Source organism: Lemur catta, chromosome 13 (genome assembly GCF_020740605.2).
Source record: "Lemur catta isolate mLemCat1 chromosome 13, mLemCat1.pri, whole genome shotgun sequence".
NCBI lineage: Eukaryota > Metazoa > Chordata > Mammalia > Primates > Lemuridae > Lemur > Lemur catta.
Genome location: NC_059140.1, coordinates 58,474,656 through 58,493,687, shown reverse-complemented (window position 1 = coordinate 58,493,687; position 19,032 = coordinate 58,474,656). Strand labels below are relative to the sequence as shown.

The following is a 19,032-nucleotide window of genomic DNA, read 5'->3' as shown; positions in this document are numbered from 1 at the left end:
GCCAAAGTATCTAATTTTGATGGAAGTCCAGTTTAGCAGTCTTTCCACTGATGGATCATGCTTTTGGTGTCAAGTCTAAGGACTCTTTGCCTAGTCTTAGATCTCAAAGCTTTTTCTCCTATTTTTTTAAAAATAAAAAATAGTGTTGTTTTACATATTATATTTATAAGTCCATGATGTATTTTGAGTTTTTAAAGTGTGAGATTTAAGTCAAGATTCCATTTTGGAACGGAGGCTACTAGTATGTTCAGTTACTCTGATACCATTTGTTGAAAGGCTGTCGTTCCTCTGTTGAATTGCTTTTGCACCTTTCTCAAAAATCAGTTGAGCGTATTTGTGTGAGTCTATTTCTGGATTCCCCATTCTGTTCCATTTATCTGTGTGTGTTCTTCTGTCAGTCCCAGTCTTGGACCATAGCTGTATAAGTCTGACATTGAACAGACTCATTCCTCAACTTTATTCTTCATTTTCAGAATTTTTAGTTAGTCTAATTCTTTTGTCTTCCCATATACAGAAAAATCCTGATAGGAATTGCATTAAACTCTATATCAACTTGAGAAAATTGACATCTTTACTGTATTGAATTTCCCAATCCATTTATTTAAATCTTCTTTGATTTTTTCAATCAGCATTGTGCAGTTTTTGACATTTTAAGTTCTACATGTTTTGTTAGGTTTATACTTGAGTATTTAAATCTTTTTTTGTTTGAGTGATTGTAAGTTGTGTTGTGTATTTAATTTTGATGTTCATGTATGTGTTACTAGTATCTAGATATACAGTTAAGTTTTATTAATTTTTTTTTATTTTGTGACATTGCTGAACTCACTTATTTTAGGAGTTTAGTCTTTTACCCATTAAGTATAATACTAACTGTAAATATTTTGTACATTGTTCAGGTCTGTTATTCTTATTTTTCAGAGTTTTTAAAAAACCTGAATAGATGTTGACTTTTTGTCACATGGTTTGTGTTGATTGATATAATTACGTGATTTTTCTTTAGCCTGTTAATATGATGATTTTATGATAAATATGATTGATTTTCGAGTATTGAGCCAGCGTTGCATAAACCCCACTTTGTCATAGTATATAATTCTTTTTACATATTGCCCAATTCTATTTTCTAATTTTGTTAAGGATTTTTGTGTCTATTTTCATGAGGGATATTGGTCTGTAATTTTCTTTTATTGTTGTGTCTTTGTCTGGTTTTGATATCAGGGTACTACTAACTTAATAAAATTAATTAAAAAGTGTTCATCCTCTTCTATTTTTTGGAAGAGATTATGTAGAATTTTAAGACTTGTGGATTATTTAGAAATGTGTTGTTTAGTTTCCAAGTGTTTGGAGACTTTCCTGTTGTCTGTTACTGACTTCTAATTTTATTCCATTGTGGTTGGAGAACACACACTCTGTTATGATTTGAATTATTTTAAGTTTATTGATGTTTGTTTTACTGTCCAGGATTTGGTCTCTCAAAGTGTATGTTCCATGGGCACTTGAAAAGAATGTGTATTCTGCTGTTGGATGTAGTGTTCTATAAAAGTCTATTAGATTCTGTTGGTTGATGATCTTATTGAATTCTTTATATCCTTGCTGATTTTCTGTCCTTTGGTTCTACCAATTGTTGAGAAAAGGTCTCCAGCTATCCTTATGGATTTGTTTATTTCTCCTTTTCAGTTCTGTTAGTTTTTACTTCACGTCTTTCACTTATGTTGCTTGATGCATAAGCATTTATAATTGTTATGTCCTCATGGTAGATTGGCCCTTTTATCATTATTTAATGCCATGTTTTAGCTCTGGTAATTTTCTTTGCTGATACTAATATAGCTACTTCTGCTGTCTTTTAATTTTTTAACATGATGTGTCTTGTTCCATCATTTTATTTTCAACCTGCCTATATCATTCTATTTATAGTGAATTGCTTATGGACAGCATGTAATTGGGTCATTTTTTAAAATACACTCTGCCAATCTCTTAGTTTTTGTATTCAGACCATTTATATTTAATGTAATTATGGATATGTTAATACTTAAGTTTACCATTTTATTTTTTGTTTTATGTTCTATTTTATTTCTGGTTTTGTTTTTTCTTGCTTTTCTGTGGGTTACATGAATGGTTTTTAGAATTTCATTTTGATTTGTCTATGGTGTTTTTAGTGGATCTTGTTTGGATAGCTTTTTAAGTGGTTGCTCGATATTATACTAAATATGCATAACTTGTCACAGTCTACTGGACTTGTCATTTTATTAGCTCGTAAGTGAAGTATAGAAACTTCACCTGCCTTTATGTCTCTTTACCCTCCTTCATGTATAATATAATAGTCTTAAATGTTTTCTCTACTTAACATTTAGAACCACATAAGATAGTGTTACAGTTTTTACTCAACTGTTAAACATAATTTAGAAAACTCAAAAGGAAACCCTTTTGCATTACCCATATTTTCAGTTACCTTTCTTCCTTCCCAATGTTGCAAGCTTCCATCTTTTATTGTTTCTTTTCTGTTTAGAGAACTTCCTTTAGACATTCTTTAGGGTAGGTCTCTTGGTGACAGACTTTCTGTCTTGGCATGGATTTCTTTGGGTTTATTCTGGTTAGGGTTTGTTCAGTTTCTTGAATCTACAGGTTTATGTCTGTCTGTCTCTTGCCAAATTTGGGAAATTATCAGCCATTATTTCATTGAGTAATTTTTCAGACCTGCCTTCCTTGTCCACTCCTTCCTGGACCTGATGGCATAAATGTTAGCTCTTTTGTCCCATGCATCCCTTGGGTTCTACTCATTTTATTTCAGTCTTGTTTTTTCTCAGTCATTCATGTAAGATAATTTATAATGTTCTGTCTTCCAGTTCACTGCTTCTTTCTCTGTCCCCTCTATTCTGCTCTTGAGTTCATTCATGACCTTTTTATTTTAATTATTGTATTTTTAAATTCTGAAACATGAATTTGGTTCTTTATATCTTTGTTTCTTTGTGGAAGCTTTTTCCCCCATAGGTTCCAAGTGAGTTTATAATTTCTTGTTGAAGCATTTTTACTATGACTGATAATCTTTTTCAGATGAACCATTGTCAGGTAATTTTTACATGCGGTTTTGTCATCTTAATGCTGGCATCTGTTAATTACCTTTTTTTGTTTTTATTTAATTTGAGATCTTCCTCGTTCTTGGTGTTTTCCACCAGTAACAAGTGATTTTCAGTAGAAACCTGGAAATTTTCATATTCTGACGCTCTGTATCATATTTAAATCTTCTGTTTTAGTTGGCTTTCTCTGACACCAGTCTGGCAGGGGAAGGCAAGGTGCTACCTTTTTATTTCCAGGCGGAGATAGATGCCCAGGTACCCTGTTGACCTCTGTTAATGCTCCAGGGTATCTCCTTGTTACTGCTGGGATTGGATGGGAGTTCTGTTGACTACTGAGGGTGTAGTGTCCACTGACACTACACCAAAGTGAAAGTCTGGAACCTGTGGTCTTAAGGCCACATTGGGGCCTTCTAGGTCCTTAAGTGCTGGCCTGGTGGGGATGAAGGCCACATTGTTTTCTGTGGTGTTTAGCTGGAATAGAGTGATTATTGTCTAAAAATTGTTTTTCTTACTGGGCTGTCTTTTCCTAATGCTTTGACATCAGAGTTTTCTTACCTTCTTATCTGTGTACGGTCCAGGATATTTAGTTTTACTTGGTGGGAAGAATAGGCAAAATACATACATACACTCGATCTTCCCAGAAGGGAAGTCAATTTCACTTTTGACTTTTAAAAGTGTGCAGGACGAAAGAGCAGTATGTTAAATCAAAGATGTGTTAATGAATCTGTATCCATTTTCGTATAGAAACTTTGATAATTGTAAGCAAACCATTTGTACCCATAAAACAAGGTGTCTGTGTGGCAGCATTGACCTGAAACATACCAGGGGCTCACTTCTGTCCTATGGGAATACAAAAGAAACTAAATAGACTTTGTCCTCTGTGATTTCCCTAATTGTGACAAAAGACTAATATGTACAAAATATTCAGAGGGAAATGCTAAATTGCCTTGCAAGTCTGTAAGGAAAAAAGGGGGAAATAAGTGTTATCAGTGAATATGGTCAGATTATAAACTAAATTCATTTCTTTCAGGTTTGTAACTGAAGGTCTTCTTAGGGGTGGTTTATTATACAGACTTGCCACATTTAATTCAGTCATTTTATTTGAAGCCCACCGTGTGCCAGGCCACTGTGCTTAGAAGTAGGATGTAAATATTAGGAAAATATACCCCTTGCCTTTGAGGAGCTCTCAGCTTTAGTTGAAGTGTGGAAAGCAGATAAAACAAGGCAAATCGTTAAATTTCAACAGTGCAGTGTGATATGTGTTATGTTAATGGTAATCAGGCTCACACAGAAGACAAATTCTCTTAAGAATCGAGTCCTGATTAGAGGTCAAAGAAGGCTGTAGAGAGATGGTGACTATTCATGTTTGGAGGATAACTAGATACAAAAGGAACTGGGATGGAGAAGGGCATTGCAATGTAAGGGAGCTTGGCAGAGCATGTGGGATGTGGGGTTACATTGAGATTCCAGTGTAATAGTAGGGTATGTAACGTTATACATTTGCCAAAACCACAACTGATTATTTAAAAATATTTAGATTTTAATAATTTACACTGGTCTTTGCCATGATCCAAGTCAGTGAATTCTTACTGCATTAAGATAACAAATGCCCAGAAGTTTTTTATAAATATATTTATGAATATACTAGAGTTGTTGGTAGGTGGTATATATACAGTAAATGGTAAATAGGTAATCAGTTCTTCACTGAGACACAGACTTTGTGTACTTGCATGTATGTACCTTGATTTTTAAAAAAATTCAGAGTAGGCTTGCATGTGTTTGGCACAGAGGAAGTATACAGTAGAGCCCTTTAAAGTTCTGTTCAACTGGTATAGAAATAGTTTATTTTGCCTGGGCTTTACTGTCTTCAGCAAAAGAGATTACAACACTCATTTTCTTTGGGAACTATTAACAATTTTACTTTCACTTGAAGGTAGTTTTTTCACATATACCTTTATTTTGATTATCAGAGGGGGATATGGTACCTTATGGCAGTGTATGTGAACATGATGTTCCTACCTGAGTTTCCTTTTCAGATTTTGTGGAACACTCTGGAAAGGCTAAGATTAAATAAAAATATTGTTTTGAGTTTATATTGAGCTATATATTTTGTGTGTAATCTATTATATATTTTATTTATTTATTTATTTATTTAGACAGAGTCTTACTCTGTTGCCCGGGCTAGAGTGCTGTGACATCAACCTAGCTCACAGCAACCTCAGACTCCTGGGCTCAAGAGATCCTCTTGCCTCAGCATCCCTGGTAGCTGGGACTACAGGCATGCACTACCACACCTGACTAATTTTTTTCTATTTTTAGTCAACTGGCTATTTTTGCTATTTTCAGTAGAGACGGGATTTTATTCTTGCCCAGGCTGGTCTCGAACTCCTGACCTCAAGCAATCCTCCCGCCACAACCTCCCAGAGTGCTAGAATTACAGGTGTAAGCCACTGACCCTAGCCTCTGTTATTTTTATTTATACACACACACACACACACACACACACACACACACACACACACACATATGTATATATAAACCATGGAGTTTATGTTGAGCTATATATTATAAGCCTGTATTTGAGATTATGCTTGTAGCATTTTAAGGAAAATATTCTGTGGTCCAGAAATTGATCTACTTTTATTTTTTATTGCAGATGGAGTCTGGTGGTACAGTTTTGAGTACCAACTGGTCTGATGTAGGTAAAAGGAAAGTTGAAATCAACCCTCCTGATGATATGGAATGGAAAAAATACTAAATAAATTAATTTGCTTTTACTGTATTGCATATATTCACCTGATGCCCATTGTGTATTGATATTGCATTCTTGAATTTTGAACATTGAATATCTTTTTGAAAGATTATACCTCTTTACCTCTTTGTGCTTTAAAAATTATTTTCCCTTAAGTGTTCTAAGAGTCTAATGAAGAATGAAGATCACATTTTATCACTTCTGTCCTTAAGGATTTTAGACATGCTGAAACTGAATGAAGTGTCATTTGCTACTAGATAGATTGATTAATTCTATCTAGTTGTGGGAGTGGAGAAATCTTTAATGGTATATTTTGGGTTATTGCCTTATTTTTGATGCAGTATTCTGTTAATAATTTATTAGACCTGGCAGCTTTGGATGAGCATAGATTTTTCAACTTCAGTATTATATTGTGTTTGCTTTTAAAAACTGCTTTTGAATGGAGTTGTAAATACAATTTTTCTATGAAGATGTTTGGTTTGTTTACCTTTTTCTTAAGTTTTTAATGAGAACTTTGAGAAATTATTTATCATAGGGAATTCCCATTTAGTTCTTTTTATGGGAAGTATTTGTAACTTATAATTGCACTGAGATATTTTGGTCCTTACTTTGTGAATCTCTGTGTAAAACATAAATACCTGAGTTTGACACACTGCAATTGAGGATAATCTGTAAAGCTGGGGCAAAGAAGAATCTAGGAAAGCCCAGCTCCACTTTTTGCTGCTTTTGCCACAGCAGGATTCTTGTAAGTACAGCACTGGGGTGGGAGGTTTTTGTATGTTTTTTTTCCTTTATTAGAAAATCTCACATCCCTATGATTGCTTGGGTTTCAGTGGTTGTGGAGCTGCTGTGAGAATATATTAATATGTATGTATTTAGTATTTACCTTGTGCCTAGAATATATAGATACCATGGGAATACAAAGAGTAAAAGAAATGGTTATTAACTTTAAAGAGTTTATAATGTAGCAGAGAGAAAATTAACATTCGTGAAGGAATTATGAAATGGTTGAATGCTAATAAACTCATTATAAATATAGTTTTGAGACACAAAAAGTGTTCTGTGATTAAAATTCTTTACAGTCTCAGCTGTGATAAAGTATAGGCCATGGATAGCCTGTAGATCTTTCTGACCATAGTTTTCTCAGCCATAATGCCTCAGAGGTTGGTCTCTGCTTTGTTAGGTGTCACTAACAATTTTGTGGTGAGGCTCTACTCTATACCCTCAGAGCTGAGGGTAGAGTGAATGGAAGGCAAAAATCCCATCATTTCAGCTTCTGAAAGAGTAGGAATTCAGGTCTTCCTTCTAGGCCTTTTGATATGAGTTGTAGGGGAGTTCGTAAAGAAAGTGGCAGTGAGGTAATACCAGATAGTGCCCAAACCTGTTGTTACAGCTTATTTAAGTGTGCTGAAGTTTTCATTTGTCCTTCTGCCCACTTAGAACTACAAGGTACTTTGTTCTTGAACACCGAAAAAAGGCAAAATTAAGTTCTTGCTTGGGTGGATTTCTAAAATTTTCTCCTTAGAGAAGCAGGATCGTGACTTTTGTATTCTGTATGTTGAATTTTCTCAGTACCATTAATCTTAAACCAGGGGTGGGGTGGGCTGGGCTGGGCTGGGGAGACTATTGGTACAGAAGCAAAGTTGCGTATAGCACTACACCAGAGACAAGAATCCATAGCTCTGGCACATCTCTGTCACTAACTAGCTTCAGCAGATTCAGACCGTTATGTCTTAGTTCCTTTATAATCTATAGGGTCTTAGAGTTAAAAGTCCATATTCTAAATAAGGAAATATTTTTGCAACTTTTTCTCTCTTAAAAATTACACTAGTATAATAGAAGTTTTTTTTTTTAATCTACTATTTTTGCTTGTATTTTAAAGGATCCATTATCTAGAATATGCTTACTTATTGACTAGGTTTGCTTAGTGTCGTGGGATTCAGGATTTTGCTGGTCTAAATGGAATTCCTAATATATATGACAAAAAGCATTATAAAATGCACCTGATTTAAATACATTAGATTTATAGATCTAGGGAATTTTGAGAAAAAGGGTAGATTGCTGCCCAAAAGTACTGCATCTGTTTCACCATTTTAAATAATGGAAACTTGTAAGCCTCCAGAAAGTTAACAAAAAGTTCATTGTGATTAACAGTCTCTTAATTATATCCTTGTTCTCTGCTATCCCAATGTAGCTGTTGATTGGTCTCTTTCCAGTTTTCATTTCTCCAATTTTGGTTCTCTTAGTGCTCTATTTAGCCTTTTGTTTTTTCAGAATGTGCATCATTTTCTCTTAGCATTTCTTTTTGTTTTTAAGATTCAGTCCTGGAATACATTTTTTTCTTAATTCAAGAGACTTCATCTGCTCTGCTTACTGTAATAATGTGCAACTTGATGACTTCCCAGAATTCTCCCACTTTCTTCGAAGAATCTTGAATGGGATAATCATCTTTGAACTCTGCTATCTAGTAATCACTTTAGATAGCTGTACCACAAGTTTGAAACATCAAAGTCAGTTTTGATAATTTCCTGTCTTAAGTCTTAATACCCATTCAGCATTGACACTTGCCACTTTTTTAACATAATCTATTTTCTCTGTCTTTGTATGGAATAGAGAAGAGAGGATGGCTTGTGTTAACTACAATTTTTTTTTTTTTTTTTTAGCATTTTCCTTCTTTAGATCTGTGATATTCACTAACTGCAGAACATTGAAGCATTATTGTTATTGTCTCCCTAAGTCTGGAAAAACTTCATATTTTCTTGACAGGCTAACTGTACAGGACAAGGGAAAATAATTGGACTATTGTAGGTAAATTTTCTAGGTGAATTTCAAGTAAACATTTTAAATGGAGATCTATCACTATGCTATTATGAATAGTTTAGGTAGAAATTTTAATGCTGTCCACTACTAACATATTTTTGGCTATTCTTTCCCATTTTACTTTCCTCTTCTTCTTCCCCAGTTACCACATATCAGATTGGGTAGTTGATCTCTGAAATAGGTCACTGACCCAGAATAAAATTGTGTATTAATTTACCATCTGGTCAGCCTAATGCACTTCAATTCTTTTGGGATCTTTCCTGTCCATATTAGTGTACATCTCTCTGACCTGTGGCTATTACAGATACTACCAAAAGTAGGTAGAAAATTTCTGGATGGTGTGTTTGTTTTTGTTAGTTACTGGAGCTACTTATTCTCTGTAGCTCCAAAGAAGTGTACCTTCATGCTCAGCCTGTTACTGCAGCCACATAAGAATATGGATTTCAGGCTGGGCATGGTGACTCACACCTATAGTCCTAGCATTCTGGGAGGCCGAGATGGGAGGATTGCTTGAGGCCAGGAGTTTGAGACCAGCCTGAGCAAGAGTGAGACCCCATCTCTACAAAAACCAGAAAAAACCAGCCGGGTGTGGTGGCACACACCTGTAGTCCCAGCTACTTGGGAGGCTGAGGCAGGGGAATCATTTGAGCCCAGGAGTTTGAGGTTGCAGTGAGCAATGATGCTCTTGCACCCTATCCAGGGCAACATACCTTGTCTGCAAAAAAAAAATAAAATAAAAAATGAATTTTAGTTATTTTTGCTTAGAGGAATCAGAGCAGAAAGATGAAAAAGCTAAAAGGGCAATATATACTGGTTTCTGTGCAAGAAAGGATCATATGTAGTTTCAAATAACAGGAATCATATATTTTGATCTGGTTTGCTTGGTCTTCAACTGTGTGTTGTTTTTTTTTTTTTAATTGTAAGATCATTTTACACATACCAAGAGATTTTATTGCGGGACTTTGTGAGCAAATTGGAGATACTGATTTTACCCACACATGTTACTGTTTGGGGCCATCGTCTATGGCCATATCACTGTGAACGCACCTGATCTTGTCTGTTTGGGGCCATCCCTATGATTTGCTTCTGAAATTAATTTAACTCTTATCTTCTTTTCCTACCTTGCTGAAGTTGTACCCCAAAGCAGCTAAAATCATACATATTGCTAACTCACTAAAGCAAACAGTGGTAGCTACCGTCTACTAGCATTTTTATGGGCTGGGTAGCACTACCTCATTTATAATAGCCCTTTGAAGTAGTGATAGCATCCCATTACTGCAGATCAGAAAGATGAGGCCAAAGTTAGGTTCTTTGCCCCAATTCACTCCACTGGTAAATGATGGAACTACTTGTGATTCCCTCTTCAGGTGAGTGAATTGGGTGTGCAATGAATGATTTTATCACTAAATCAGCTATCTGAAAATGAAGTTGAGAATGTGCAAGGTGGAAGAATTATTTGATTCTTCTTGTACATGAGCTGGGAAAGTATATTCCTAAAGATTAAAATATTTTCCTCACTTTCTTAAGTAGGAAAGCTTATTAGGAATCCAAACCTTTTGCCTCTTACAGAAGGTGATGCGAACAAGTAGTCTGATGCGTGTTGAAGGTACTGTTTTTCTCAAGTCCAGATCATTACAGAGTAACAGGATTCCCTTAACAGCTGTTGCCAGTGTAAGACTGGCACATCATGCTGATCAAAATCTTGTTAACTTGGGATCTCTCATACCCGTTTTCATTGTACAAATGCTGAGATTGTTTCAAGGTTTTATTCCTAGGATTATGCTAGGATTTGTATATCACTGGTTTCTTAAAAAAAATTTGAGTGATTTAGGTTAGTTCCTTTTTCCCAATCATGTTACATTTTATCTGTATTCTGAATTTTGGCTTGTCTGGAGTCTTCTAAATATTACCTGTGCTGGGCCTTCAAATTTGTATTTTTAACTTCTACAATGATACTTGTTTTATTTAATTTTTATTTTTTGTTATGATTCCAGGATTCAGTTATACAAAAAGATGTTTCAATAACAGTATAATTTGCCTTAGGGCAATTTTTAGTTTATCAGAAAGGAGTTAGGAAAATGGTCCTTAATGCCTATTTGTGGGTTTTTAAAAACTATACTGTGCAATGCAGTCACAAAAGCTCTGAATAATAGCAGTACTATTCCACATGCTATATGCTTATTGCTTTAGTTAAGCACATTAAAAGGCAGTATTGCACTGTGGTTAAACCCCTGGATTCTGAAGCCCATCCTGCTTGGAATCAAATCCTGGCTACTCTGCTTACTAGCTGTGTGACAATGGGGGGGGGTGCTTAATATCTCTGTGCCTCAGTTTTTGTATCTATAAAGTGGGGATGATAATAGTGTCTACCTAAGGCACTGTTACGAGTTGAATGGGTTTGTATAATTTCATAATATTTATCTTAATCCAAAAGGCTCACAATACTAAGGTTTTTATGCATGTGTATGACACGTGGTACAAAACCTGATCTGAACTTACAATATGAATAGTAATAACTAATAATTCATTTTGCTGTAGAAATACTAATGTTCAGTTAAAGAATGCTAGCACAGATCCTGGTAAAGTTGTTACATAATACAGTAGTACACCCTTCCCTGTGGGGAATACCTTCCATTACCTTCAGTGGATGCCCCTATAGATACGTTTTTTCCTGTACATACATACCTGTGATAAAATGACAGAGCTTAATTTATAAACTAGGCACAGTAAGAGATTATAAAATAGCATTATTATAACAACATAGTAACAGGTATGTGAATATGGGGGTCTAACTCTCGCAAAATCTTACCATACTATACTTGCCTATTTTCCACCTGGGGTTGGCTGAGGGTAACTGAAATTGCAGAAAGTGAAACCATGGATGAGGGGGCACCACTGTAAATGGTATATCTTCTAAAATCCAAGATTTTCAATTCAGAAGCACATTGGCCTCTAGGGTTTTGAATAAAGAATTATGTGTGTGTTTATGTGAATTGCAAAGAGCAGTGCTTAATGTTACAGGTAGCATCAGATGAGTAAGATCATGCATTTAGGCCAGGAGGCTTAAATCTTGGAGAAAGCCTTTTGTGTGTTATAGGTTCAGTCTTTCAAGATTTGGGATTGTTTCTGAGTGAAGGTATATCACCTAATTAAAAATTTTTAGTATAATTTATAAAATCTGTACTTTTGAGAGCATAAGAATTCACAGAAAAGTTTTTAATAAATTTGAATCATTTTAATTTACTTAAACAGCTTAAATGTATATTGTTATTAGCACTTTCAAAAGAATCGAAATACAATAGTAGAAGAAAATATAAGCTGTATGTAGAGTGTTACGAGGCTTCTTTCAGAAAGAAGTTCTCTGATTTTAATTCTGTTTTAACTTCATATCTCAAAACAGAAAGTAAAACAATTAGGATTTAAAAAAACAAGATACAAAATCACCATTTGTAAACCGCAAATTCTGTCTTGTTACTCCTGTCAGTGAAGAGAAGCTGATAGATGTTTTTACAAGAGTTCATCAATCCTATTTGCCCTTCCTTCCCCTCGAAAGAATCAGTGTGGAGTAAAGATAAGTGTATGGACGCTACTATGATAAACTCACTTTCAGTTGGGGAGCTCCCACTAGCTACCACTTTTTGCTGATCATCTGTACTCTAGCATTGACCTTTTCTGTGGCTTTAATTGAGTAAAAGCGAACACATTTACAAGTTACCTAGCCTAGGCTAGGGATATATATCTAGAGGGTATGAAATATGCTAAGAAATTGAATGCGTATTTTCAATGCATTGTTTCCTTGGCCTTACTATTTTACTGTAAGTTGCAAAGCAATTGATTTCTATTTCTCTTTTTTCTTTTCTTAAATTTCTACTCTCCCACAGAGGCAGTCGTTATTTTGTAGTGGAAAGGGCACTACTCTAGTGAATCTAGAATCTTTTTCTGATCCAAGTCTGATATTTTAATAATTATGTTTTTTGAAGGCAGATGACTTAACCCATCTGAACTTTTTGTCTTATCTATAACACTAGATGATAATTACCTCTCAGGATTGTGAGGATTTAACTTAAGTCCTGACTCAAAGTACACAATCAATAAATTTTATGTAATGCCAGTTATGTTGGCCTAGAGAACAAATAATCAATGCTACTTAAATAAAGTCCTTGATTTGTTCCCCCCCCCCCTTCAGTCCTATTGAGTGTTGGAATTCCTCAGAGGGAGGGTAACAAGTCTGGGTTTTACCTGCTATTCAAGAGCTTTCATAATTCAACCCCAACTAAAGTTTTTAGCCTCATTTCTTGTCACTGCTTTGCTGTGTATCAAAGCTTCAGCCACACAAGAATCCTCTAGGTATCAGCAAACTTTTTCTGTACGGGGCTATATATAGTAAATATTTTAGGCTTTTGGGGGCACATGTAATTTCTATTGTACATTCTTTGTTTTTAGATTGCAGACCTGCTGTGTCTGAATAGGCCATTATTTTCATTCCTCCTTCCACCCCACCTAGAAATCTTCAGTTTCCTGCTTACGTGTCAAAACTGTTCGTGTGCTACCTCCTGGAAAGCTGTGTAATCTTGTGCTACTCTTGTCACGGATTGATTTTTATGGCAGTTGGATTGGGTTATTTGCTTATGATTTGAGGCATCATTGGATGCTTTTACAGATTCATAGCAAAACCACATGTCTCATGAGCATGTTTGAGAATGCTGATCTATTAGCTCTTTATCAAGTCACTGCATCACAGTTGACTCATTCTTCCTCCACGTGACTGAGCTTTTTGAGGGCAGGGGAATGGCTTCCATCTTTCTATCTGCAGCCCCTGGTGGTACATACAGAATAGGCCCTCAAAATTGGATGGCTGCATGCATGCATTTGTTCAGGGTCTTATCACTGCATGGAATGCCCTTCCTTTCTTCTCTTTGTTATGTAAATCGTCACTTAGAATGTTGGCACTCTTAGGAACCTCCCCACTCCCTGCCCTCTGCTGGAATGCTTTTCTGCTCTGGCTGTGATGTGGAGATGCCTTATTTGTACCCCTGTTATGGTACCTCTCACATTGTCACGCTTTGGGGTTAGTTGCAGCTATGTCTGTTTTACCTAGTGTACCTTGCTCAGTGACAGTGTTATTTGCTTAAGCTTTGGATCTTTGATACACAGCTGTGTGCCCTTCACATAGTAGGTACTCAAGTATTAGAACTGTTCACTCCAAACAATAGTTTTATAAAAATATATTTTTATTAATAATATGCCCTTAAAATTGATTTCATCAATTATATGAGTATTAATTTTTTATAAGACATTGGGGTCTTACTGTGTTACAGTGGCTATTCACAGGCACAATTATTGCACATTACAACCTTGTACTCCTGGGATCAAGTGATCCTCCCTTCTCAGACTCCTGAGTAGCTGAGACGTAACAGTGTGCACCACCGTGCCTGGCAGAATAGTAATTAAGTAAGTTTTTAACCCATGACCATGAGAGCTAAATTTGTCTATATTACTAGGGGGAATAACAGTTATATAATTAATCAAAACCAGTATGGTATCCAAGTATTTTTTGTTTTACTATTTAGAGATTCCTTTCTGGAGGATGGGGTCCTGATTGGGTGGGATTTTTTTTTTTAATAATTGTATTCATTATTTTAAAACAAAAATGTATGTCTTTGAAAGAATGGACTGAAGTTTACTTTCTAACTAAATTAGTTAAGGACTAACTGATGAGCACGCATGTGCACATAGGGAAGTAAAAGTCATTGGAAATCAAGCAGGGGGGTGGGGGGTGGAGGCAAAAACCTACCTAACGGGTGCAGTGAACACTAACTATTTGGGTGATGGGCACACTTACAGCCATGACTCAAGCAGTACAAACGTGATCCATGTAACCAAAAACATTTGTACCTCCTTAATATTTTGAAATTTAAAAATGAATTAAAAAATAAATAAGGTAACGTTCAGAGGCTATTTTGAGCCCATGTGAGGGCCCCGATGCAGGAGTGCGCCTCACGTGTTCGTGGCAAGCTGAGGACACTGTGCAGCCGGAGGCCGGGGAACTTGGGGTTGTGATCACTGATGAGTGAGAGAGGAAAGTGGGGGTCCTAGACCATGCAGGGCCTTGCGGGTAGTATAGGTGAGATGGTAGTGGCTTGGGCCAGGGCTTGTCCCAGCTTCGTATGAAATCCTCTTGTCCACTGTGCTGTCAAAATTTTATCAGTTGTCATGCTTTTTAAAAATTATCAAATTTTTATCAAATGTACATGTAATCAAATCAAATGGTACTAAAAATGTTGCAGTGAAAAGCATCCGTCTCCTGCTCTCTTCTCCATCTAGTCCTCAGAGCCAACCATGGCCTCCCTGCACCCCTCCCCCCAAATCTCAGTCTCTGTAGCACTCTCATCTGGGTCTCTTAGTAGGGTTTCCCTCACCATTCTCCTGTTTCTGCTTTTGTTTTGCTGCAGTGTGTCCTCCAATAGCTTCCACAGAAAGTGGGTGGCAGGGGTGTATATACTTGAGCTCTTACGTGAGCAAAATTGTCTTTATCACCTTTATACGTGAGCATACATTGAGTGATGGTTCAATTGGCTGTAGAATTTGAGGTTAAAAAGAACGTTCCCTCAGCATTTGGAAAGCATTGCTCCTTTGTGAAACCCAGTGTTGCTCTTAGGGAGTACGGTACTAACCTCTTCCATACTTTTTGTCTTTCAGGGGTAATATTTGTTTTATTCCTTTACTGTCGTTTTACTGGAGTTGGGAAATGGGGGAAAAATGGGTAAGATAAATTTGCCACTTTGGCTGTATCAATGCAAAAAAATTTTCTTCTTCTAGTCAGTGCAATTACTGTTAAGTGTTGACACTTGACAGTATTAGAATGAAAACTGGAAGTTATACATCTAACAGGGATTGCAGTGCAGTTTTATTCTAAATACCTTGATGGTATTGATGTGTATTTGAGTTATGCTATATGACTTAATGGGTATATGGGAAGCCCTCAGTGTCAATACTTACCTTATTTCTGCCTTTTCTTTCCTTACACATTAATTTGTAGGTAATAGCACATGCTATTATAATCTTTGTGTAGCAAAGTTATTTCTTGTTCTAGAATGTAAGGCCAGTTATAGCAGAGTATACACACTGAGACAAGATTGGATTAAATAGAATGACTAGTTGTGAGCAGGGACTTAAAAATTTAAGTGTAGTGTAGGATTTTATGTTTAATATAATAGAATTGTTAAAATCAGCATGTTTTTATGGGCCATCTGCCAAAACTAGAGGTAGCTTTGGAACCTATTGTTCTCTTAATGGAATGTATTTGCATTCCATCTCCTGTAGATAGGAGGAAACAAAACAAAGAAAAATGAAAATTCTAGAACTAGAATGGATCTTAAATACTATCTAACCCAGACCTTTGGTTTTACTGATGCATTTTTTCCAGAGTGCTTTCATACACTTTTTTTTTTAAAGCCTCAATCTTCTTATCTCTTACACTTTTTTCTTCATAACAGTTATATAACATAACTCACACAGATGGTGATAGAGTCAGAATCTTACTCTTTTAAAACTTATTTACCCTAATCCTTTACTGACCTGACAGTTGCCCAAAATATCAGGCAACTAAAATTATAGTATTAGACAGATATTTTGTATAATATATATAGGGTAGTAGTTCTGAAACTTACTGGTGAATAACCCTCACCTGGGAAACTTGGTTTTTAAAAATACAGGTCTTCTTGGCTTCCCTCCTGAGATTTTGTATCAGCAGGTTTGAGTAGGGTCCAGTAGAGCAATGTTTTAATGAACTGATGGTTTTGAAGCAGGTGACCTGGGGGATTGCTCTTAGAACACAGTGATTTCAAAGAGTAAAGAATAAAGAGTTGGCCGGGCGTGGTGGCTCACGCCTGTAATCTTAGCACTCTAAGAGGCCAGGGCGGGAGGATTGCTTGAGCTCGAGTTTGAGAACAGCCTAAGCAAGAGTGAGACCCTATCTCTACTAAAAATTAGCTGGGCGTGGTGGCACACACCTGTAGTTCCAACTACTTAGGAGGCTGAGGCGGGAGGATCGCTTGAGCCCAGGAGTTGGAGGTTGCAGTGGGCTATGATGATGCCACTGCACTCTACCCAGGGGGACAGAGTGAGACTGTCTCAAAAAAAATAAAATAAAAAAAATAAAGTAAGATTAGCACTAATCACTTCTTAATGCCTTATTTCCAATAAATTTTAGGAAAGAGTAAAAAAGCATCTTGGGGGCTTGCTCCTCTGAAGCATTTGTTTCCTTCTTAACATAGAAATAAAAAGGCAGAGGAGAGATGCTCAGTGACTAGTTCCTCCTTGTTGGAACCTTGGGGAACATTTTTATTAAGTCTTTGAGTCCATGTAACTGGCACTGCACATGATGTAAGAAAATCTGTTTGAATCAAAGTGAAACAAATTGAGAATAACTATTTTGGGAAGACACTACTTTACCACTGCTAAGATACTACTAGGATTAAGCAGAGGATACTAGATAGAATACTCAATATTCATAGAGCTATGGCATAATACTGATTCATAATGAGGCACTGTTTCTTCCTTAGCAACTGGAATATTCTCAGATGATGCCTTTTTTCATTACACATAGGTGCTAAGTGAATATTAAAAGTTATAGTACTGGTTGAGTAGGCAGAATAGATGTGTGTTAGGGTACATCCCATGGAGATCTTTTTAACTACTTAATTTTAGAGTTACCTCAGTAAGTAACTGGCATAAATATAGATTCAATTTAAAAGAAACCACTTGCCTTTAAAAGCGTTATGTTCTCTTAAGAGAAAGTTCATGTTTAACTAGTTCATTACAGGACTTGAACTATGTTGGTGTCAGGCAAATTTATTATAAAAAGAAGGATAATTGTCTAGGCTAATGAATTATAGGCAACTGAAAAGAAAGTTCTTAGCAATTAAATAATTAAACAATTGGAAGGCTGAAAGACAGGAAAACCACAAGCTTTTTTTTTTTTTTAGCTACAATTAAAAGAAAGCAGTGGCAAGTACATTTGTGAATACAATGCTGGTAAAAAAAATATATAGAGGTATTTCTTCCAAACTATCTTGTTGCTATTAGAATTTTTGCAGCCATGTACAGAGAATAGAAAAGGGGCTGAATTTTCTGGGGCTCTGATTCAATTATAGGAATTTAGTGTGAAGAGAATTTTTGCAAAGGAGCAAGCACAAAGGTGAGATCAGGAATATGACATATAACATCTGTAAATTACTAAACTCATGGAGGGAATTTAGTGGGGTAAACCTCTTAAATGGTTTTTAATAATGTGGTGTTTTATTATAACTAGTGGCTGACATTAGCTTAGTGGGCCTACTATTGCCAGTCCCATTACTGATTTTATCACTCTGTGGTGATTGCATATACCCTGGTAAAGACTGACTCCTATATATTTGATTTAAAAACTATTAAGATGTGAAAAAGGTTCACTAAGCCAAACACCTTAGAAAGTAGCCTCAGCTGTTTGCTACATTTAGATTAAACATGCATAAATGTATTTATTTATAGATGTACTTACCTTACACAGGAAGTACCTTTGTATATGTAAATTGAATACTTTTGAATGTAAGCAGTTTAAATAAAACCTATGGTGAGTCCTTTAGTCAGTCAACACTAACTGAATCTGTTTTGTAAATTTGATTTGTATTGGATTTTCTAAAAACAAAGCACACCTATATATGCATATATTAATAGAATTATGAGCATGCATATATGTACAAGAGCCTTTTTAAAGGAGTTCAGCTTTCTTTTATAAACACCAAACACTCTGCCTGTAAACTGTTTGTGCTGAAGTTTGTATTATTGACTCTCAGATTTACACCTTCATGTTTGACATACGCTGTTAGGACTACCTGTGCATGTAGATTTGTCAGTTCTCTCCTACCCCCTCAATAAAATCAGTTAACTTAAAAAATTGTGACCCTTTCTATAAAATACATGTTCATAAAACAAATCAACATATTTAGCTTATATAGAAATTAAATCAATCCACTCTCAAAAAGAATTTCTATTTTGTAAAAATGTAGCTTGTATTTCAGAGTGCAATAAAATCTGATGTAAAAAACTGTTGAGTGGGTTAAATGGTTATTTTCACTAGTGTCAGTTATTTGAGGCAGTGGTGGAAGGGGGATGTATAAGGATGAGGTTAACAGGTTTTTTAAATTGCAGTGGAAGCTTGTTGGCATATTTCAATGAGATATGTAAGTAACAGGAAAAAAAACACACATAAGAAAACCACACATAATTGAAACTCAGCAACGCCTTTTCTTCATTTTCCATGTGCTGGCTGACTGGCAACTGTCACATCTAAGACTACAGTATCCCTTCCTTCCAATCTGAGTCAACTAGGATCTCAAGATCTAACCT

General features: G+C 35.8%; 1 protein-coding gene across 1 annotated transcript in view; it reads left to right on the top strand.

Moving 5' to 3' along the window:
• The window catches only part of SUGT1 (SGT1 homolog, MIS12 kinetochore complex assembly cochaperone), a 38,345-nt gene extending 32,474 nt beyond the window's left edge, over positions 1-5,871 (top strand). Inside the window, exon 13 of the mRNA XM_045566791.1 lies at positions 5,728-5,871. Within this exon, the coding sequence (XP_045422747.1) occupies positions 5,728-5,829 (102 nt within the window). The 3' untranslated portion in view covers positions 5,830-5,871. The remainder of the gene's footprint in view (positions 1-5,727) is intronic.
• Positions 5,872-19,032: the final 13,161 nt, after the last annotated feature.